Here is a 23,289-nt window from a genome sequence, read left to right as displayed (position 1 = left end):
CAAGGAAAAGGGACCACACAGATGAAACCAGCCCTTGTGGGTGCTTTGTTGATTGGTTGCTCGACCGCATGACCCCAGTGGCCCCCTGAAACAAATGAGGACAGAACACACCGTCCAACACCCACACCTTCCACAACACACACCTTCCACAACACACACACACCTTCCACAACACACACCCTCCACAACACACACCCCCTCCACAACACACACACCCTCCACAACACACACCCTCCACAGCACACCCTCCACAACACACACCCTCCACAACACACACTCTCCACAACACACCCTCCACAACACACACACCCTCCACAACACACACACCCTCCACAACACACACACCTTCCACAGCACACCCTCCACAACACACACACCCTCCACAACACACACACCCTCCACAACACACACACCCTCCACAACACACACCCTCCACAACATACACCCTCCACAGCACACCCTCCACAACACACACCCTCCACAACACACACACCTTCCACAACACACACCCTCCACAACACACACACCTTCCACAACACACACACCTTCCACAACACACACACACTCCACAACACACGCACCCTCCACAACACACACACCCTCCACAGCACACACCCTCCACAACACACACTCTCCACAACACACACCCTCCACAGCACACCCTCCACAACACACACCCTCCACAGCACACCCTCCACAACACACACACCCTCCACAACACACACCCTCCACAACACACACACCTTCCACAACACACACACCCTCCACAACACACACCCTCCACAACACACACACCTTCCACAACACACACACCTTCCACAACACACACACTCTCCACAATACACACACTCTCCACAACACACAGTCCAGCAACACACATACCGCCCATAACACACTGTCCAACAACACACACTCTGTCCACAACAGCCCCCAAACACACACCATCCACAGCACACTGTCCAACAGCCCACACATCATCCGACAACACCCACACTGTCCAGCACCCACACCCTCCACAACATAAACACTGCCCATAGCACACCATCCAACAACACACACTCTGTCCACAACAGTCCCAAAACACACCATCCACAACACACTGCCCAACAACCCACACACCATCCGACAACACCCACACTGTCCAGCACCCACACCCTCCACAACATAAACACCGTCCATAACACACTGTCCAACAACACACACTCTGTCCACAACAGTCCCAAAACACACACCATGCACAACACACTGTCCAACAGCCCACACACCATCTGACAACACCCACACCCTCCACAACAGAGCTGCGCCTGCTCCAGCCCTCGCGTTCTTCCTCCTGCTGATCAGGAATCTGTGGACACACGTGGTGCTCCAGGCTGCGGAGCAGCAGGAAACGCTGCGGAGCTCGGTGTCTGCGCCGGGACAGACCCCTCCCCGTGCGCGTGGTGGTGGGCACAGCCCAGACCTCCTCTAAGCCCCTCCAGGTGGCTCTGCCCTCGGCCAGACTCCAGGAGCAATCAAGGACTTTGTCTGTCATGCTGTTTGTTCAAAGTGAGTGAACTTGGTACAGTGAGCCTCCAAAAGCCCAGGACATGGACTAAGGGGGCAGGCAGGCAGGTAGGCGAGCGGGCAGGTTCTTCCAGGAGGGTCCCTGGGACGGTGATGATACAGCTGAGGCTACCGTGGGGCCAGCACCAGACTCTCGCCACTGGACAGCCTGTGTGTGCGCCACACAGAGCCGGTGAGAGGGAGAGTGCGTCTCAGGAAGCCAGCAGCCCGGGGCAAGGAGCCGTCTGTGGGTCCCCGCCGCGCCGTAAGTCAGCACAGAGCGCTGGGAGAGGAGGGGCAGCTGCAGCTCAAGTGAGCACAACAAGGAGTCGGTCAGCGGTGGTCGCTGTGACGCTGACGATGGCCGGTGGAGGCGTCTCGGGAGGGAGCGCAGCTCAGCTGGCCCCGAGGTCGGCCTGTCCAGGTGGCCTCCATCCTGCAGGCTCCTGAAACCCCAGACAAATATCATTCACGGGCCTCAGGTAGCTCAGGGCCACAGCTGCCGCATCCGAATTTGAAAAGGGAGGGGGAAGGTGGCTTCCTAGGGCTAAAGAGGGCACGGCTGCCCCTGACTTCTGTGGCCAGGTGCTGCCTCTAGAATGCACATCACAACAGTGGTAACCTCGTCTAGGCTAAGATCCCGGGGGGGGGGGAAGCCGCAGCAGAGGGTGCTCAGAGGAGCAGGTGCAGGGGCAGATGTGGGGGTCCGGTGCCCACCTAGCTGGCGGGAAACGGGGCCGCAGGAAGTTGTAGGTGGAACACGGTCCAGGCAAGCTGCTGTGCACTGGGCATGAGAGTCCCAGAGGCCAGCAGAGTCCTGCGCTGCGTTGCCCGTCGAGCCCTCCTGTGCCTTTGGCCAGGTGCCCAGGCAGCTTCCCTGCCGCGGTCGGGACCAGTCCCGGCGTGCCCGCGTCTGGCACGCTCCAGGAAGGACTCACAGAGGGAGGCCATCCGTCACTTTCAAGTGGAAAACACAACTTGAACTCATTCACTCGCTCAGTGCACGCATGGTTTGCAAGGATACAATGCCATGAAAGGCATGACTCACAGGTTACATAAACGTGCCGCGCGCTCAGGGCACGTCTGCAACCCCACACCCGCAGATTAAGGATGTGGAAGGGCGCGCAGAGGGACAGGAGGGGCAGACGATGAACCTGTGGCCTCGGGCAGCCGCACTGCACCTCACACCTGGGGCCGCCTGTGGCCACACCTCCCACCTGGGCTGCCCAGGGCGGCCAGCCTGGGGATGAGCCCAGGCCCTGGCACAGCGGTGTCCCATGGGCTGAGGTGCCCACTTGTGTGTCACGTGAGCGCCCATCAGGCCTTTCTGAGGGAGCACGCTCTGCCCACTGAGAGACCCTGGGAGTTCACGGTGCTTTGGACGGGGTCCTGGGTGCTGACGCCACTCAGCCTGTGCCTGGAGCTCCCTGGGCGGTGGCCGGTGGGTCCTGTGGGGCAGAGGCTCCCACAGGGCACAGGGGCGAGTGAGGCTTGAGGCGCCTGTGTGGTGCCGGGGTGGGAACAGCGGACCCTGGAGCCTGCCCCAGCGGTGGGGACTTCTTCAGCTTGCATGGGACAAGGAAGGGAGTCAGCGCGTGCCTCTGGAGAGTGTGCAAACCCGAGGACGCGCCCCGCTCTCCTGGTGCCTGGTGGGGTGCGCCCTGCACAGGCCCTGGTGCACCTGCGGTGCTGCGCTCTGCGTGTGGTCTCCACATCTGCTCACCGCGCTGTGTTCCCTGTGGGCCGCCGCGAGCAGGCCCTGAGGAAGCCGAGACCCGGCTCTCCTCTGCCGCTGGGGGTCTGAGGGGAGACCCGGGGACCCGGGAGCCCCGCCCAAGGCTGCCCTGCCTGGCCACACTGCCCCTCACTGGACCCTCGGCCTGGGGTGTCTGCGGCCAGTCTCCCTGCAGGAACTCAGCATGTGTTGGTGACGCCAGGACGCAGCCAAGAGCGTGGCAGTGACAGGACAGTGGGCCTCACAGAAGCTTCCCCAGCTCAGCAGGGTCAGGGGAGTGGCGGCGCCCAGTGTGAGGACAGACGGCGCCCCTAGCGCGCATGGTCACCTGCCCCCTGGTCTGGGGTGGGGCGTGGGGCCTCAGCCGAAGGCCGCTCCCCACTGGGCTCCTGGCCAGTGACTGGTGCCTGCCGCGGGCATTTTCCCACGGAGCCAAGCACCCGGCCACCTTGCCCCTGCCGGGCCTTCCTGCGCCGAATTCTGTGGCCAGCGCCTTTCCCTCTGGTCAGCAGCCCGGCATCGCAGCCAGCACGAAGCACCCCTGGCGTGGGCCGAGGCCGCAAGGAGCCCCAGCCCTGAGCTGGCCACCCCTGGGTGCGCTGTGCTGCCCTCTGCCCGTGTTACCTCCTGCATGCCCAGGGTCAACGCTCTTCGGAGGTGACAGGGAGTGGTGGAATTGGGCCCTTCACTTCCACCGGTGACGCAGGGGCCACGCAGCTCCTCCCTCGGGTGCCTGGGGCGGACGAGCTGCCAGCGGCGGCGGCCGGAGGGCGCTGTGCGTGCTTGGCGGGTGTCTTGTGGACATTCTGGTTTGCAGACATCAATTAAAACGTTTCAGTCCACGTTTCAGTAACGGATCAGAATGTTATGCGCACGTCCTGTTGCTCCACCGTCGGCCCTGACTACAATTGTGGTTTCCACTGATGGATTTTTCTCATATTTTCACAGAAATTTGTAGTTTGTGTTTTCAGAACTCAGCAAACACATTAATTTTTTCTTTTGATCTGAGATCATTGGGGCTGTCTTTCTTTTTAACAAAATATCTCTCATAGAATAAAAAAAGGGTGGGGCGGGGGAAGAAGTCAAATCCCTGGAGACCTTGCAAGTGTTGTGAGATTTCAGTTAAGAAGGTGATGACCAGGCTCTGACCAAAGCGGACTTCCCCGGAGACGCCCAAGACTGAGTGCTTTGTGATGGAGCGACGTGGAGGGGACGTACGTGTTACCCAGCCTGCTCTCGCTGTCGGGAGCCCAGGCGAACCCTGGGCACCCACAGGATGTGAGGAGCAGCGCCGTGTCCACAGTGAGCTGCCGCCCGTCCCCACGCTGCGAACAGGGGGTTGTTCACTTCCTGTCGCACGTTTCCCCCTCTGTCCCCTGTGAGGACCCCTGGTGGGACCCCTTGGAGGAGTGACTGTCAGAGACCTCCGTGTGGACCCTGGGTTCTTCAGCCATGCTGGATGTCCTGTGGAGATCAGGGAGCCCAGAGACATGGGCTGTCACGTCTGGACCTGACCCCAGAGACCCGGGCTGTCACGTCTGGACCTGACCCCAGAGACCCGGGGCCGTCATGTCTGGACCTGACCCCAGAGACACGGGGCCGTCACGTCTGGACCTGACCCCGGAGACACGGGCTGTCACGTCTGGACCTGACCCCAGAGACACAGGGCTGTCACGTCTGGACCTGACCCCGGAGACACGGGCTGTCACGTCTGGACCTGACCCCGGAGACACGGGGCCGTCACGTCTGGACCTGACCCCGGAGACACGGGGCTGTCACATCTGGACCTGACTTCCCAGGTGTTGGATCAGAAGGACCCTAAGGATTCTCCCGATCCGAGTTCTTCCCTTCATGAAAACACATCCAAGTTTCCCTGAACGCAGAGAGCCTGGACCCGGGTCAGAGATGCCCGATCTCCCTCCGCCCGCTGTGCCCCGTGATGTTGCCTGCGAGGAAGATGGCGGTGGTGACGGCGCCAGGCAGCGGCCTCTGTGGGGCAGCAGCCACAGCAAAGCCCTGGTGCCAGGAGCTCTGGTCTCGTCAGCAGTGTGTGGACCTGCCGGCATCGCTCCAGTGCAGCAGGCCTTCCTGGGAGAGAAATTGTGTGTGTGTGTGTGTGTGATTGAGAGTAGGGATGCCTGTGCACATGTGTGCACATGTGAGTATGAGTGCATGAGCACATGTGAGTGGGAATGTGTGCACGGATGTGAACATTCGTGCACATGTGAGTGGGAATGCGTGTGCACATGTATGCACATGTGAGCATGAGTATATGTGCATGTGAGTGGGATGTGTGCACATGTGAGTGTGGATGCATATGCACAAGTGTGCACACATGAGTGTGCATGTGTGAGTGGGAATACATGTGTGTGAACATGAGCATGTGTGTGTGCATGTGCTGTGGGTATGCATGTGGAAATGCATATGCACATGTGTGCACACATGAGTGTGCGTGTGTGTGAACATGAATGTGAGTGTAAACATGAGTACGAGTGTGTGCATGTGCTATGGGAGTGCATGTGCACGTGTGTGCATGTGCGTGTGGGTGTGAGACGGTGAGAGGGTGAGTGTGCGTGTGCGAGTGAGTATTCATGTGCAGTCATTGTGTGTGTCCATGTCCGTGTGTGAGCCAGCGAGTGTGCATGTGAGAGCAGTGAGAGTGTATGAGTGTGCGCCAGTCAGCGTGCACGTGTGTGGCTGTCTCCCTGCCGCGGTCTCGGGGGTCAGATCGCCGTGTGAGACACACGCTCTGAGTAGCCGCCCTCTGCCGCCGGCCTGCGCTGGTCTCTCGCAGAAACCCTATCTGGTTTGTGTTTACCTGAGCTGTTTTACGGCGCACTAATAGGTCTCGTGTTTAGAAACACCCTCTTTATAGAGCAAACGTAGACACAACAGGGGAGCACCGCTGCTCTCATGTCGAAGCCGTGGCCAGAAACAGAACAAGTTATTTCTGGAATGTCGCACAGAAAAACAAAATGGGCTCTTTCTTTGTTTTGGCAAGGGCCGTAGTAAATCCCGGAGCAGAAGCCGTCAGAGGAGCTGGGGAGCCGGCGGCTCAGCCTTAGGTAGGAGAAGCCCCGGAGCGTGTGGACGGGCTGCCAGCACCTCGACAGACAGTGCTCCAGGGAGGCGTGCTGAGGGCCACGTGCGTGGCAAACGCCGGGCATCGCCAGAGCCACGATCAGCCATCAACTCCCCGTCAGACGGCTGTCGCCAAAGAAGGGGCGCTGGGGAGGAGTGGAGGACTCTCACAGTGTGGGGAGGAGTGGAGGGCTCTCACAGTGTAGGGAGGAGTGGAGGACTCTCACAGTGTGGTGGGGAGTACGTGGAGGACTCTCACAGTGTAGGGAGGACGTGGAGGACTCTCACAGTGTAGGGAGGAGTGGAGGACTCTCACGGTGTGGTAGGGATGGCATGGAGGACTCTCACAGTGTAGGGAGGATGTGGAGGACTCTCACAGTGTAGGGAGGAGTGGAGGACTCTCACAGTGTGGTAAGGAGGACATGGAGGACTCTCACAGTGTAGTGGGGAGGAGTGGAGGACTCTCACAGTGTAGTGGGGAGGAGTGGAGGACTCTCACAGTGTAGTGGGGAGGACGTGGAGGACTCTCACAGTGTGGTGGGGATGACGTGGAGGATTCTTACAGTGTAGGGAGGACATGGAGGACTCTCATAGTGTGGTAGGGAGGACATGGAGGACTCTCACAGTGTGGAGGGGAGTACATGGAGGACTCTCACAGTGTGGTGCTGATGACATGGAGGACTCTCACAGGGTGGGGAGGATTGGAGGACTCTCACAGTGTGGTGGGGATGACGTGGAGTATTCTCACAGCGTAGGGAGGACATGGAGGACTCTCACAGTGTAGTGGGGAGGAGTGGAGGACTCTCACAGTGTTGGTGTGGGTGGACCTCAGTGCGGCTACTGTGGAGTGCGGTTTGAAGGTTTCTTTAAGAGCTGGAAGTGGACCTCCTGTTTGTCCAGTGATCATGCTATGGAGTAGACACCCAGGGACATGGACAAGCTCCGTCAGAGATGTCAGCACCCCCGTGTTGTCTGCAGAGCTGCTCACAGTAGCCAACATACGGATCTCCCGGCAAAGGTGGTCTGTGTGCACGAGGGAATGTTGTTCTACCGTAGCAGTGAGTGAACTGCTGCCGTTTTCGTAGAAACGGTTAGAGCTGCAGGACATCGTGCTGAGTGACATGAGGCAGACACAGGAAGACAAATAAGAACGTGTCCTCCCTCATATGTGGGAGGGGATTTCCACAAACAAACGGAGAATGCTGTGTTTTGTCAGAGAAGGAAGGTCCCTTGCCTGGGTATTGTAAGATTGCTACTATGCTAGCTAGTGCAGACATCAGGTTTGTGTGAAGATTTATTTATGTATTTGTAAGGCAGGATGAGAAAGAGAGAGAGAGAGAGATCGAGAGAGAGAGGGAGAGAGGTGTCCACCTTCCACTTGTGGTTCATGCTCCAAATGCCTACACAGCTGCGGCTGGGCCAGGCCAAAGCCAGGAGCCTGGAACGCTCTGGGTCTCCCACCTGCTCTCCCAGGCACGTTCGCATGGAGCCGGGTCGGAAGTGGAGCAGCCAGGACTCCAGCCCGTGCTCACATGGGTGCAGGTGCTGCAGTCCCCGGCCCCACGCCGGCCCTGATGAGGTATTCCTTGTGCAGATAGTGTGGAAGTTGTCAGAATACACAGTGCGTATTCTTGGAGTCGTTTGTAGTTTAATTTTTCTCTTTACAATTCGGCAATCCTGATTGTCTATTCAAGGCTGTTATAGTTTTATTTCTTTCCTTGTGCATTTAAAATGAGAACAATTACTTTTAAAGTGTTTATTAGAGACAGAGATCCATAGTCCATCCGCTAGTTCCTCCCCAGTGCCTGCAGCAGAGTGAGGCCGGGAGGTGGGAATTCTGCCCAGATCTGCCACGTGGTGGCAAGGATGTGGAGACTCGAAAGCCTGTGGGAAAGCACAGCGGCTGCACTCCGTGAAAGCAGGCTGGCACCGACTCCACGTCTGAAACCCAGAACTGCGGCAGGACCAGCAGCTCTGCCACCTGTGCCCCAAAGCCTGGCAGCAGGTGTGCAGACAAAGCCTGAGTCCGACTGTTTATGGCAACACTGTTCCCAACAGCCCAAGGGATGGGAGAGCTGGCTGTCCATCAGCAGATGCGAGGATGAAGAGAACGTGGTGTAGGCACACAATGGACCGGTGTCTGGCCATTCACTCGAACACAGCTCTGAGGCGCGCCAGGCTGCAGCTGTGGGTGGAAATGTTCGCTGTGAGAAGGCAGCCAGCTGCTGGAGGCCACGCGTGCCACGGCTCCCTGTGTGTCCAAGCTGCTGGAGGCCACGCGTGCCACGGCTCCCTGTGTGTCCAAGCTCCTGCATTTGCAAAGTGGAGACAGAAAGTGTGTTGGTGGTTCTGGGGGCAGTGCAGAGTGGCTGATGGGTGGGCGCGAGGGTCCCTGCTGGGACTCGATGGAGGTGGTGTTCACACGGTGTCGTGAGGCTGCCGGCCGACACGGCATCGCACACTTCCAGGGGGCCGGAATGGCGACTTCGTGCTGTGTGCCGCATCCTAAGGGAAACAGATGCAGCTCGGGTGTTGAGGACTTGGTGTGCAGACGGTTGCGTGCACAGAGCAGCTCAGCCAGGCCGCTGAACCACGAGGGATCCACTGGTTTTAATGCGACCACACGGAGGATAAAGAGGAAAAAAATAGAATAAGAGAAAAAGGTTGTCCCCTGAAGTGGCGGATGCTGAACGATTTCAGTTCCTTTTTTTCAGAAGTGATTACAAATGGAAAGCCACGAATAACACGATTTTGAGGGTGTGTTTAATATTTTGACTTTAAAAAGGGGGCACTTAATTGAGGCTACACTTTAAGCCTAGGGTGGCTTAGCTACACGTGGGAGACATGGTTGCTTTTGAGGGCAGCCCCTGCACTTTGTGCCTTCCAGAAGAACCAGTCTGGACTCCTCTCTGCAGCAAAGCCCCGTGGCCTGACTTAACACAGAGTCTGGAGTGAGCAGGGACGGAGGATACGAGCTGTGGCAGCCCTTTTGTTTAAGGAGGTGACTGCAGACTTGTTTGCAGGATGACTGACGCGGCCCTTGCAAATTCATGCTGCTGAATCCTAATTGTTCCTGAGACGGAGCAGTCGGCAGTGCGCTCAGCACACACTTGGAGTTGAACTTTCTGTTAGACACAGAGCTGCAGGCTTCGAGCACGACCTGACCAGTGGCAAACACGTCGTCTTTGAAAGAAATCCCATCCAGGAGCGAAGCCCACAGGTGGTTTGGAAAATTGATGCTCTTCTGGCCTGTTCCACGATAGTGCAAATACTTGAAACGTGTGGCTCCATGTGTCCCCTGGTGGAGACCTCGCAGGCTGGCGCGCGTATCACGTTTCCTTTCAGAAGTCAAACCACAGGGCATACCAAAGGAACGGGGCCCAGAGCCCAGCAAAGCGGCGATTTCTCCAGGCTAAAACACAGGCTGCATTAAAGCCACATGCTGCCAGGCCCGGGCCGGCCGGGGCGGCACTCAGCAGGCGGGAGGCGGCGAGCCGGGAGGAGGGCGGTGCTGCCGGGGGCAGAGGAGCGGCAGCGCCTGTGCTCCGTCCCCTGTGCCCGCCGCGTCCCGGAGCTGCTGGCCCGGGTTGGACCAGCAGGGCTCAGCCGCAGCCAGCCAGAAATCACGCTGTGGAGACCCAGACGGTGACGGCCGGGCCGTGTGCGGGGGAGCCTGTTTCGGGCTCAGGGAGGCCTTGCCGTCGTCCTGAGACCCGGGCACTGCTTGTCGAGCGGGGGAAGCCGTTCTCCTTGGGTTATAAAATTCAGATTGTGTGTGTGATGTGGTGGTGCTAGCCGGGCGCGGTGCCCCTGCACACAGACGTGGCGTTCCAGTGCCGTGCTGCGCTACCTGGTCAGCGTTCGTGCTGTCGTCATCGAGTAGCGGGAAGACGGCCCTGGGTCCCCCTGGGAGCCGGAGGGCCTGGCATGGGCGGCAGTGAGGGCTCCCCTTTGACCCCTGGCTGTAGCAGGACGCGGGCTCCTCCCGTCCCAGACGGTTCCGGATCCGGCTCTCTGGAGTGCGATGAGAAGTGTCGGTGTTTTCAGGCCTGTCTACACTCGCTGGTCACTGAGTCCCAGGGGACAGCATCCCAAGCAGCAGTGGCAGTGCAGGCCTTGTAGGGGTGAGGCTGTGCAGTGGGCACTGGGCGCGCTGAGGCCCGCCGAGGACCCTGGACTCCTGCCTCCACTTGAGTGTCCGACCTGCCCTGTTACGGAGGGCGAGGCCGGCTCAGCGCTGACCCTGAGGTCCCGGGAATCGAAGAAACAGGAAGGGGAGCGGTCAGGATGTCCTCCCACGAGTGGTCCTGGAGACCCCAGGGCTGCCCTGAGGGTGGGACGTGCCCTCCCCCGGGCGCCCGATGCTCCCTGTCAGTTTCATTTCTGTGGCTCCTGCACCCTGCCCCTGCCTCGCCTGGCTCGGTCCTGCCGGGCTTCCCTGCATGTCCGGACCTGGGCCAAGGCTGTCTGTAGCTGGCCAGACACAGGCCCCGCGGTGTCTCCTGGACTTCCCCGTGGATGTGCCCAGCAAGTGTGCCTGAGCCTCAGTCTCCCCACGCAGCCAGCAGAACAGGGGACCCCTCCCCTGCTCACGGCCAGGCCTTGGTCAGGAGGAAGGCAGGGCAGGAGGAAGGTAGGGGGCCGAGCCCCAGGGTGCGCAGGTGCCGGGAAGGCCCCACCCGCCCCCGCCGGTGACTCACGCCGGCACCTTTGATGTCCCCGCCGGTTCTGCGTTCTCCCGTTGCGTAACCTCCCCTGCCTGTTCTCCCCCGCAGACGTGTCCAGGTGTGTGGCCGAGAGGAAGTACACCCAGGAGCAGGCCCGGAAGGAGTTCCAGCAGGTGTTCATCCCCGAGTGTGACGACGACGGCACCTACAGCCAGGTCAGCGGCCGCGCGGGGCGGCGGGAGCGGGCGGGCTGGCCTCGGGGACGCCCTTCTGAGCTCTGGGGGAGCCCAGCTCGCACCAGCAGATGAGGCGGGGAGCCCTCGCGGTCCCTGGCTGGCACGGGGCCTCTGTCCTCGCGGCCGGCACCCCAGCCCCGCTGCTGTGTGGAAGCCGCAGGGGTGACCCCGACCTGGCTCCTGGCTGGGAGTTGGACTTGGCTCGCTTTCCGTTACGTCAGGCAGCTCAGTGCTGGGCTGTGGATGGGAGGCGGAGCCAGGCCGAGGCCAGCACTCGCCTGTGACCACTGTTAGCCGAAGGCAGCAGTGGAGCGGAGGCTCCGCTCTGCACTCTAAGTGTGTCGACCCTGTCGGTCTGTACTAAGGGAACAGCACCCCTGAATGCAACATTAACACTTGGTTTAGACAAAAAAACAGGGCGTGCCCTTGACCACGCCCACCATCAGTGGGTTAATGTGAGTGCTGGCTTCTCAGAGCAGTCATGTGACCTTTAAGAGATGACCAAGGGAGGGGGCAGAGGGAGAGCCGGGACAGCCCAGCCCTGGCCAGCGGCTGTCTGAAGGGGCCCAGGTGGCAGGCGGATGGCTGAGGAGACCACTTGTTGCTGGGCTCCCCTCCCTGACCCTGTCCTGAACAACTCGGAGATGCTGAGTGAGTCCTGACTCCATGCCTCAGTTTCCCCTTTGAGAGGAGGGTGTGGGCTCGGCTTGGGAGGGTGAGCCCTGGGACCCTGTGGCACACTGTGGAAGCGCCAGGTCGCCTTTCGCCTTTCTCCGAGGCCCATGGTCAGCAGCCTAGCCCAGTACCTTATCGAGCAGCTGTCCCTGAAGGCTTGGGCCCCAGCCGCACCTCGGAGGATGCCCTGGCCGTAGGACCAGGGGTGCTGCAGCACCGGCCGGAGGGCTCACGTGTCCTGTCCTTTCCACAGGTCCAGTGTCACAGCTATACGGGATACTGCTGGTGCGTGACACCCAACGGGAGGCCCATCAGTGGGACCGCTGTGGCCCACAAGACACCCAGGTGCCCGGGTAGGTCTGGCTTGGCGTGGGGGTAGAAGACAGCAGTGAGTTTGCTGTTCCTCCCAACCACCCTTGCTGAGTTTGTGCATAGCTAGAAGGGGGTTCAGCAGCGGGTGGAGCGGAGCTGGGGTGGTGGACAAAGCCTCCACTGTTCTGAAGCCGTTGTGGTTAGGAGCAGAAAAGCCGAGACACAGGTGTGCACACCTGTGCAGGCGAAAGCTCACTGAAGGAGGCGGCCCTGGTTGATGATGCCAGGCCACGGCGAGTCCGAATCTGTACCTTGTAGAGCCGCCGCCGGGACTGCGCTCGCCAGTGGAAAAGCCCACATGTTTGCTTTGGCCAGGAGAGCGAACTTTTCTCCTTTGTATATACACGTTTTGAAAGAAAAAGTATCATTCTTCATAGGCCAATTTCCAGATGGTTTATTTGTGTTATTTTATTACTCATAAGAGGGCTTGGTGTACTGAAAGTAATAAAGTTGGCAGGATAACAATCTATAAAATGGTCTCTTTTCCATTAATATTTTACCAAAAAAGGCCATAAATGGTTCAGATCACTTTTACTGGAAAATGGTGTGCAGCCCAAATCTGATTAATTTCTCAGGAGACGTTCGGACCATCCACAAGAAATCCCGTGGTCTGCCGGAAGTCCTAGCCTGCCCGTATCAGGACAGCAAGACAGGCGTGTCATCACATGACATAATGAAGTAGAAGACATGATATCACATGACATAACGAAGTACAGACATGTCATCACACAGCATAACAAAGTACAAGACATGATGACACATAACATAATAAAGTACAAGGCATGTCATCATGTGACATAATAAAGTAAAAGACATGATATCACATGACATAACAAAGTGCAAGACATGATAACACATGGCATAACAAAGTACAAGACATGTCATCATGTGACATAACAAAGTACAATCATGCCATCAACAGCATAATAAAGTACAAGGCATGCCATCATATGGCGTATTGAAGTCCACGACACGTCATCACATGACATAATAAACACAAGGCATGTCATCACATGTCATAACAAAGTACAAAGCATGTCATCACATGACACAATAAAATACGTGGCTTGTCATAACATGACATAAACACAAGACACATCATCACACGACATGATAAAGTACGAGACATGTCATCATACAACATAATGAAGCACAATGCATGTCATCATATGACATAATAAACACGGACACATCATCATACGGCATAATGAAGTACAAGACATGCCATCATATAGCATATTGAAGGACAAGGCATGCCATCACATGACATAATAAACACAAGACACGTAATCACATGACATAACAAAGTACAAATCATGTCATCCACAGCATAATAAAGCACAAGACATGTCATCATGTGACATAATGAAGTAGAAGACATGATATCACATGACATAATGAAGTATAAGACATGATATCACATGACACAACAAAGTATAAGACATGTCGTCATATGACAAAGTATAAGGCATGATATCCCATGACAGAATAAAGTAAAGGACATGATATCACATGACACAACAAAGTGCAAGGCATGTCATCATATGACATAATAAAGTACAAGCATGATATCATATGACAGAATAAAGTACAAAGCACGTCATCACATGGCATAATAAACAGAAGACGCATCATCATACAACGCAATGAAGCACACGGCATGTTTCCCAGCTTCCCGTGTAGGGTGTTAGAATAGCGACATTTGGACTTCACGTTTAGACCTGGTCTCCATTTAGGGGCGGGAATTCTGTTCCTTGATGCAGACATCTGCAGAAGATGCTGGGTTAGAACTCCTGGCTCCTCACCCTCACGGGCCCACAGAGCCTGAGCTTCCGGGAGGCTGCTCCCCACTGCAGAGCCGCGTGACGTGGAGTTAGAATGTGATTATCAAAAAAGCTATTTGTCATCCAGGACCTAAAAGACCGACATGCACGTGTGTGTGTATGTGTGTGATGTATGTGTATATGTGTATGCGTGTGTATGTGTGTATATAAATGTGTGTGCATGTGTGTATATGTGTATGTGTGTATGTATATTGTGAATATATATGTGTGTGTGTGTATATATATATTTATACTGAGAGCGAGCGAGCGAGGTGATGGTGGTTGATCCTCAGAGCCGGTTTGCAGGACCCTGGAGGAAGGGGAGAAGGCAGAACTGGCACTGTTCGGGTGGACTCTGCATCCCTCGCTCTGGGATGCATCGCGGAGGTTTCTCTCTGGTCTCCCTCCCGCAGCAGCGTTCACAGTTGAGCCTGGTTTTACAAAGCAGGACGCAGAGGGGCTGCCCGGGGTCCTGGTGGTGCTGAGCGTCTGGAAGGACCTCCTCGTCCACCAGTTGCAGAACGGACGAACTCCACGCTGTCTGCAACAGTGAATCTGGAACCAGATCGCCGCGGCTCCCTCCCGTCCCATTTCCAGCCAGGTCTCAGTAACGCTTCGCTAACAGAAATGCCCCCTTCGTCAGCTCGGGGTTCTAGCCATGGGAGTAAAGAGGGTTTTGCCTTTTTGCTCCGAGAGCCTGGTCCGACTGTGTCGAGCTGCTCCTGAGGGGGATAGAACCTCGTGGTATAGACAGCTGGGGCCCCTGCGCTGGCTCGGATGTGGTGTAGACGGCTGGGGCCCCTGCGCTGGCTCGGATGTGGTGTGGATGTCTGGGGCCCCTGCGCTGGCTCGGATGTGGTGTAGACGGCTGGGGCCCCTGCGCTGGCTCGGATGTGGTGTGGATGTCTGGGGCCCCTGCGCTGGCTCGGATGTGGTGTAGACGGCTGGGGCCCCTGCGCTGGCTCGGATGTGGTGTAGACGTCTGGGGCCCCTGTGCTGGCTCGGATGTGGTGTAGACGGCTGGGGCCCCTGTGCTGGCTCAGAGAGGGGCCTGGCCTTCTGCATGGTTTGGGGCATGGACCGGCGCTGCGGCCTCAGGGCCAGGGGGCCGGTGACTGTCACTCGCTAACTTCCCGGTCACTCCCCGGCTGCAGCCCAAGCTCCTGTGCGGCAGATGTGGCCGCGGGAGGGCAGGTGCTTGTGTCGGGATCTTGCAGCTGCAGAGTCATTGGCGGCTTGTGCAGAGAATTTGGGGACTCAAGGAGGAGGCGCAGGGGAACGGAGGGCGCCTCACCCTCACACCGGGGGGCTCTGATGCTGACCCAGCACAGAAAGGGCTGGTGCAGGGCTGCGGGGCTAGGTGGCTGTGGCTGTCCAGGGAACTGTGACTGTGACAGGGTCACAGCAGGTGGGTCTCCACGGCAGACACCGGGCCTCACTGCCTGCCCATCCCCCACGCTCCGAGTCAGTGCAGCCCGGTGCACCTCCCCCACCCGGTGCACCTCCCACACCCGGTGTACCTCCCCCACCCGGTGCACCTCCCATGCCCGGTGTACCTCCCTCACCTGGTACACCTCCCCCACCCGGTGCACCTCCCCCACCCGGTGCACCTCCCCAACCCGGTGCACCTCCCACGCCCGGTGTACCTCCCCCACCTGGTACACCTCCCACACCCGGTGCACCTCCCCCACCCGGTGCACCTCCCACGCCCGGTGCACCTCCCCCACCTGGTACACCTCCCACGCCCGTGTACCTCCCCCACCTGGTACACCTCCCACGCCCGGTGTACCTCCCACGCCTGGTGCACCTCCCCCACCTGGTGCACCTCCCACGCCTGGTGCACCTCCCACACCTGGTGCACCTCCCACACCTGGTGCACCTCCCATGCCCGGTGCACCTCCCACACCTGGGTCACCTCCCACACCTGGTGCAGCTCCCACGCCCAGTGCACCTCCCCTACCCGGTGCACCTCCCACGCCCGGTACACCTCCCACACCCGGTGCACCTCCCACACCTGGTGCAGCTCCCACGCCTGGTGCACCTCCCACACCTGGTGCACCTCCCACACCTGGTGCACCTCCCCTACCCGGTGCACCTCCCACACCCGGTACACCTCCCACACCCGGTGCACCTCCCACACCTGGTGCAGCTCCCACGCCTGGTGCACCTCCCACACCCGGTGCACCTCCCACGCCCGGTGCACCTCCCACACCTGGGTCACCTCCCACACCCGGTGCACCTCCCACGCCCGGCGCACCTCCCACACCTGGTGCACCTCCCATGCCTGGTGCACCTCCCACACCTGGTGCACCTCCCACACCTGGTGCACCTCCCACGCCCGGTGCACCTCCCACACCTGGGTCACCTCCCACACCTGGTGCAGCTCCCACGCCCAGTGCACCTCCCCCACCTGGTGCACCTCCCACACCCGGTACACCTCCCACACCCGGTGCACCTCCCACACCTGGTGCAGCTCCCACGCCTGGTGCACCTCCCACACCTGGTGCACCTCCCGCGCCTGGTGCACCTCCCACACCTGGGTCACCTCCCACACCCGGTGCACCTCCCACGCCCGGCACACCTCCCACACCTGGTGCACCTCCCACGCCCAGTGCACCTCCCACACCTGGTGCACCTCCCCCACCTGGTGTGACGCAAGCACTGGCCTCTCACAGACAGGATCTGAGTGTCCACAGGGTCTGGAGCCAGTGCCCGCTGCAGAGGAGCACCTCACTGGTGCCTGTCCGCTGGGCACTGTGGCGCTCGCAGCCCTGGCCCGAAGGGAGCGCACCCAAGGCCCCTGCAGCACCCAAGGCCCCTGCAGCACCCAAGGCCCCTGCAGCACCCAAGGCCCCTGCAGTGCACTGGCAGCTCAAGCAGCAGCTGGGGACGCATGCTGGCAGTGGAGCCGCCCCACGCCTGGGCACACGGGCTTAGTGGTTGGGGAGGGGCTGGCCTGGGGATACCTTGGCCTGCGGGCTGTTCACCTGGTCCTGGGGCGGCCCCTTTATATTAGTACTTTTCTTTGGGGCACCTGGCAGGGGGTGATACCATGGCAAACAGCGTGGGGCCTGCAGGGAGCCTGGGGATGGAGGAGCCCCTCTCACCCCTCGCGCTCGCCCTGCTGACAGCACTGTCTGCTGCTCACAGCTTGGAGACGGACGCCTGTGGGTTTAGTCCCCGGGTCTGTGGACGGCTGGGCGCTCAGGACACGGCACAGCACCCAGGATGCTCCCGGCGGTGCCGGGCCTGGCGGGTGGGTTTCCCTGTGCTCTGCGCCTCCAGCCTGCTCTGGGCACCTCCATGAGTCCCACTTGTTCAGCGGGACTTTCTCTGCCTTTTTCCTTTGCTTTTCTTCTCCTTTTCTTCTCCAAACAGTTGGAGACTGACATTGCTGGGGGCGGGAGCAGAGCTCACAAACGGCTTTTGTCCCCGGCTCCCTGTTAGCAGCTGGCACCTCCTCCGTGATGTGCAAACAGCGTCAGGACCTGCCTCTCATCTCCTCCTGCCAGCCTGCTCCTCGGCGAGCCCTGCTCCTGGCCTGAGCACAAAGTGGTCTCAGGGGTTGTAAGCTGAACCCACGGAGAAGGCGTCTTTGAAATCCCGGTGCCCAGAGTGGAGCTGTGCACGTGAGCGGAGGCGCCTGCGAGGCCGGAGGCAGAGGAGTGGGAGCCGCACACCTGCCGCGGCCGAGCCCCTCGTGGCCCCCGCCCGGCCCTCCGTCAGCAGAAGGCAGCCTGGTAGTTACAGGCAGATGGTTACATGTGTGTGTGCGGTTACAGGCAGATTTTCCGTGTGTAAGTGTGTGGTTACAGGCAGATGTTTCCATGTGTGTAGTTACAGGTGCATATTTCCGTGTGTGTGTGTGTAGTTACAGGTGCATATTTCTGCGCGTGTGTGTGTAGTTACAGGCAGAGATTTCTCTGTGTGTGTAGTTACAGGCGGATGTGTGTGTGTGTGTGTAGTTACAGGCGGATGTTTCTGTGTGTGCGTGTGTAGTTACACGTGGATGTTTCTGTGTGTGTGTGTGTGTGTGTGTGTGGTTACAGGTGGACTGATGTGCCAAGTGACCTCCCACCGTTTTTCCTCCTGAAAAATGACCCTTATTAATGGATTTCAATAAGCATCAGCAGTGAAAGCTAAAAACTAACAACCCGCACACCAGGCAGAAAGCGCACTGACCCTCAGGCCGGCTCCGCGGCGGGAGTGAAATCCAGACCTCGGGGAGGACAGAGCTGACCCCCCTGTGCCCGCAAGGCTGGGCGGTGACTGAGAGAGTGTAGCTGACGGCCACCCGTGCGGGTTCTTCCATAGACACCGCTGTTATGTCTGAGGCATCCGTTTCAGCCTGACGAGACAGAGTGGGGGTCAGGCGGGGCCACGCAGGTTTGTGAAGCCCCCGGGAGTTCCGGAGGCCGGCGGCTCTGAGGGTATTTGCTTGATCCCGACTTTTTCGAAGACTGAGATGGTAGAGGCCGAGGGGGCGGCTGTGATGGAGAGGACTGCTCTGGCCGCGGGACCGGGCCGCGTGGCTACGCCTGACTCTGCCCTGGGTGGCGGCAGCTTCGTGCCCACGGGGCGAGCTGCCCTCGGGCTGAGCTGCTCCTCTGCCGTCTTTTCACTCGCGCTTACTTTGAACGACCCCCCCCTCACGGGCGATGCTTTGGTGGTGCTGCTTTCATTCAGGAGAAAGGGCCTTTGGGAAGTGCCTGGCACTCGCGCCTCTGCTGCACTGCCCTCCCGGACTTGCCTGCGCACTGGATTTGTTGGCTGACTGGGCCCTGAGCTGGAGTGTTCTCTGCACTGCTTCGTCTCGCCTGCTCTGGCAATGGCTTCCCAATGGCTTGTCTCTCCTACATTCTAATATGTGATGGAACTTTCTAGAAGAAATCAAGAGATCTTTTAGAAGCTAGTGGTCCCAGCGTGCACTGTTCCCTTTAAGGAACAATGGGTGCGTCCTCTGGACACGTTCTGTGTGTGGGAGGACTCCCGGCAGACCAGGGACCCTGCCCCGGCCCCCGCCCTCCACCCCCGCTGTCGCAGCCATCTTGTTTCTTGGACAAGTGCTACGTATCTTTAACAGCGTCTTCTTTGCCCTCTCTGCAGCCACACTGGCCAAACCTTGGGCAGATTTACGAAACCACTAACGTGTGTGGCCCTGTTGTGAGACTGCTCCGGCTGAGCTCAGGCACCCCCTCCTGCCACGGAAGCACGCAGGTCAGGGGTGAGGGTGGGAGGTGCCGCAGAGGACACAAAGCCAGGAAGTGGAAGGCCCACGCAGAGACGGCCGCGCACCTGCGCACCTGTGCCCCTGCGTGCTTTTTGCTCCACAGTGCCTGGCCCGTCAGGGTGCTACGCTGACGCTGAGCAAACCCACGGGGCCTCCCCGCCACCCCCACCCCCGCCCCCACCCCAGGCACGTCCCGCCTGAGTCCTCTCAGCACATGGCCGTGGGCGAGCGTCAGGGGGATCAGAGTGGGTCTCTGGGCAGCATGGTCTGAGCGGCCCCCGAGGCTGTGTGGATGACGAGGCGCCGGTGGCCCAGGCTCCTTAGGGCTCTGCTCCCTGGCCTGGCGTGAACACAGCCCGTGCCTCACCGGCTCCTCTGACACAGCGCTGTTCCCTGTGGGAGGTGTTCTCACTCTTGGCCTTCAGCACTCACGCTGGTCGGTGAAGTGCAGGGGCGAGGCCAGCACAGAGCAGGGGCGTGGCCAGCACAGAGCAGGGGTGTGGCCAGCACAGAGCAGGGGCGTGGCCAGCACAGAGCAGGGGCGAGGCCAGCACAGAGCAGGGGTGTGGCCAGCACAGAGCAGGGGCGTGGCCAGCACAGAGCAGGGGTGTGGCCAGCACAGAGCAGGGCGTGGCCAGCACAGAGCAGGCGGGCTCACAGCAGAATCTGAGGACCCGTTTCACAGGTGAGGCAGCTGAGGCTCTGAGGGGGTGCGGGCACCCGAGGGCCTCAGAGCTGGGAGGTGAGGTTTGAACTTCTGCCGCGCTCCGCCGTCTCCCCACAAAGCCACGTCGGTGGGGCGTGGCCCAGTCTTTCTGTCCCCTCCGCCCGTCCAGGCACAGAAGTGACCGGCAGGAAGGCAGAGCCAGAGACGCCGGCTTCCAGAGAACGGGGTGGCCCCCACTCCCGCCCCCTCCCCTGTCTGTCCCTGTGTCCCTCTGCCCTCGGATGCCGTGAGTTTGTGCCGATCACCTGTGCTGGGAAGGGCGTCGGCCCCAGGTGGGCTCACTGCAGACTACTCACCTGCCCCCGGCATGCGTCTCTCAGGTTCGCCTCTCCTGCTCTATCTACAGTGCGTGGAGTAGGTAGGAGTGGGCCTGAGACCTCATGCTTTAGCAGACCCTGCCCCGGTACGGGCTGGCTCGGCAGTGACTGGTGTGGCCGAGTGTGGCTGGATTTGAACCAGGTGCAAGACCTCATGGCTCCCTATCCCTCCCTCCCTCCGCGTTTGTGGTTTTCTTTGCAGAAACACTGCCCTAATTGCCAGAAAGGCACTGAAACCCGAGGGCGGGGGAGGTGTCTGGCCTGAGCGAGGCTCGGACGCCTCCTCAGAGAAGGTCAGCGGCGCCCCCCGGGACCCGGCCGGCGCTGGCAGAGCCCCGAGCGTTCAGACGCGCAGGAGCCGCTCCTCACTCCTAGGTGCGCCTGCTGCACCTGCGCCCCGACCCTTGCCTGTGGGCGCCCCGCGGGCCTCAGCTGCCCCGGCCGCCCGAGAAGCCTGCGTGAGGAGCCAGCCCTGCCTCTCTGGGCTGTGACTCTAATTACTGGTAGCATACCTATGTTCCACGTACAGTAATACAACCCGCACGCTTACATTCAGAATTATCACCACGGTGCTCTCATTTCCAGGCAGAAGGAGGACGTATGTTTGGCTCCACGGTGAAAATAAGCAATGACTAAGGAACCTAAGCCCCTAAGAAACCTGGGTTTGTGAAATGTTGCTGCAAAGGCAGGAGGCAGAGGGGCAGGGGTCTGCGGGGGCCACGCAGGGCGGTCACTGTGGCTCCCGGGTTCTGATGCCTCGAGGGGGCGTGGTGTGTCAGCGCCTGGTGGCAGAGCAGACGGGCGAGGAGGAGGCGCACACCTGGTGCCCCTGGCAGCTCTCAGCTCACGTGCCCACGTGTACCTCGTGCCCCCGGCAGCTCTCAGCACACGTGCCCACGTGTACCTCGTGCCCCCTGACGGCTCTCAGCACACATGCCCGTGTGTAACTAACTTGTGTCTGCTGGCATCTGCTAGCACACGTGCCCGTGTGTAACTAACTCGGGCCTCCTGACGGCTCTCAGCACACATGCCCGCGTGTACCTCTGCCTGCTGGCAGCACGCCCGCATGTGCCGTTGTTGGCTGATTTCACAGACACATTCTCATGTGCGTGCCCATGCCGCGTGCCTGAAGCTTGCATTGCCCGATGACTATCCCTGGGAACAGAAGGTTCTAGAACGGCCGTGTTCTCTTTCTCAAGTGTGGGCAGGCACCTGGGCACCACCCTCAGGGCGGCTTCGGACCGTAGCTCAGGGGAGACGGCGCTGCCTCCCTGCCGCCCGGGACCCTTGGCCAGTGGACGGCGCCCTCCCTTCCCGAGGCCCTGCTGTGACATTGCCACGCAGCAGGTCACAGACTTTGTGTTTCTGCTGTAAATACCAGTCTGTGTCGCAACGCCGCGTGCACCGTGGAGGTTCTGGGACGTTTGAGCAGCACCACCTGGCCAATGGCTGCCGCCGTTCTGTCCTGGACTGAAGAGGCAGACGGACACCCCACAGTTCTGACGCTGTGTGCTCCTTTGTTAAGTGGAAAGAAGAGGGGAGGAGTGAGCGGGCACCGGGAGCGGTGCTCGTGCCCGGAGACCGGGGGACGCTGACGGCTGACGGTGCCGGGTGCCGTCTCACGGGGTCCGCCTCAGAAGGCCCCTGTCCATTTTTTCTCCGCTGTGATTGGGGCTTCTGAGCGTCCCTTGTGGGGGGGCAGTGCAGGGGTGCTGTGGGAGGGTGAGGGGCAGCCGTCTGTCCTGTGCGGCTGGCGGCTCTGAGAGGACGTCCCCTCGGTGTCGGGCGCTGGCCCGGCTCGGGTGGCATCAGCGTTTCTGGGCTGCCGCCGCTCCTTCTGCACCGGAGCTAACCCCGCCCTCTTCCCTCTCGCAGGTTCCGTAAACGAGAAGTTGCCCCCGCGGGAAGGTGCCGGGAAAGCAGGTACCTATCTAAGAATGAATTCCGGGGGTGCACCGTGGGGGCCCCTCTACACTGAAGCACTCCTTAGGCTGCAGCGTGAGCGCGACCTGGTGCGCGTGACCAGGGTGGCGGGAGCCGGGCAGCCGGTCAGATGGCGCTTACCGTCGCCAGCCACCCGCCAGGGACAGGCTTGCATGGGCCAGGCCCTGTGGGGCGTCACCTAGAGCCTGGGTTGGCGCCCGTGTGGAGGGCTGGGGGTGCAGCCGATTGGGTCCCCGGGGGTTCTGAGTGCTCAGGACACTGATGGGGTGTTCCTGCGCCTTCTCCGTCTGCAGCGGCCACTTTCTCTGTGACTGGTGCCCCCCAGAGCAGAACAGAACGTTCTGGCCGTCTCCCCAAAAGGCTGCCTGGCGGCCTCGGTTCCCGTCCTGCAGGCTGGGTGGGGTCCTCACTCTGCTCCCGGCTGTGGCCCCCAGTCCCAGGGACACAGCCTCATCCTAGCCCAACCCGAACGCCAGGAGCCAGTCTTGTTTTTTAATTTTAAACTTATTTATTTGACAAGTTGTCAAATGGAGGGAAGAAGGCAGGGAGGGGAGAGAACACCTCCAGTGCACGAGTTCACTCCCTGAGTGCCGACCGATGCCGGGCGGGCCAGGAGGAAGCCAGGAGCCGGCACTCCGGTCTCCCACGTGGGTGGCAGAGGCTCCGGCACCGGAGCCACCGCCTGCTGCCTCCCACGCGGCATTGCAGGACGCCGGTGTGGGGAGCGGAGCTGGACATCAAACCCAGGCACATGGGGCGCAAGTGTCTTAACCGCTAAGCCAAACACTGGCCCCCAGACAAAACCAATCATGTTTCAAAGCCAAAATCGTAGGCACTTTTCGTTTTCCCAGTGCAGTTCTTGGTATAATGAGCCAGTGACGAGGACGAGGAGGCTGAAGACAGACCTGGTTGTATTAAGCACAGCTTGCAGGCCCGTCCC

At 59.9% G+C, this 23,289-nt stretch overlaps 1 protein-coding gene across 2 annotated transcripts in view; it reads left to right on the top strand.

Moving 5' to 3' along the window:
• SMOC2 (SPARC related modular calcium binding 2) overlaps window positions 1-23,289 on the top strand; it is a 135,871-nt gene that overhangs the window by 47,899 nt on the left and 64,683 nt on the right. For both annotated transcript variants that reach the window (XM_070074590.1, XM_070074589.1), the window contains exons 3-5: window positions 11,134-11,240; window positions 12,190-12,289; window positions 22,281-22,328. In XM_070074590.1, coding sequence (XP_069930691.1) covers window positions 11,134-11,240; window positions 12,190-12,289; window positions 22,281-22,328 — 255 coding nt within the window. The remainder of the gene's footprint in view (window positions 1-11,133; window positions 11,241-12,189; window positions 12,290-22,280; window positions 22,329-23,289) is intronic.

The sequence above is a fragment of the Oryctolagus cuniculus genome, chromosome 5 (assembly GCF_964237555.1).
Source record: "Oryctolagus cuniculus chromosome 5, mOryCun1.1, whole genome shotgun sequence".
Lineage (NCBI taxonomy): Eukaryota > Metazoa > Chordata > Mammalia > Lagomorpha > Leporidae > Oryctolagus > Oryctolagus cuniculus.
The sequence above is the reverse complement of the archived record's forward strand: the minus strand, read 5'-3'. Positions and strand labels throughout refer to the sequence as shown.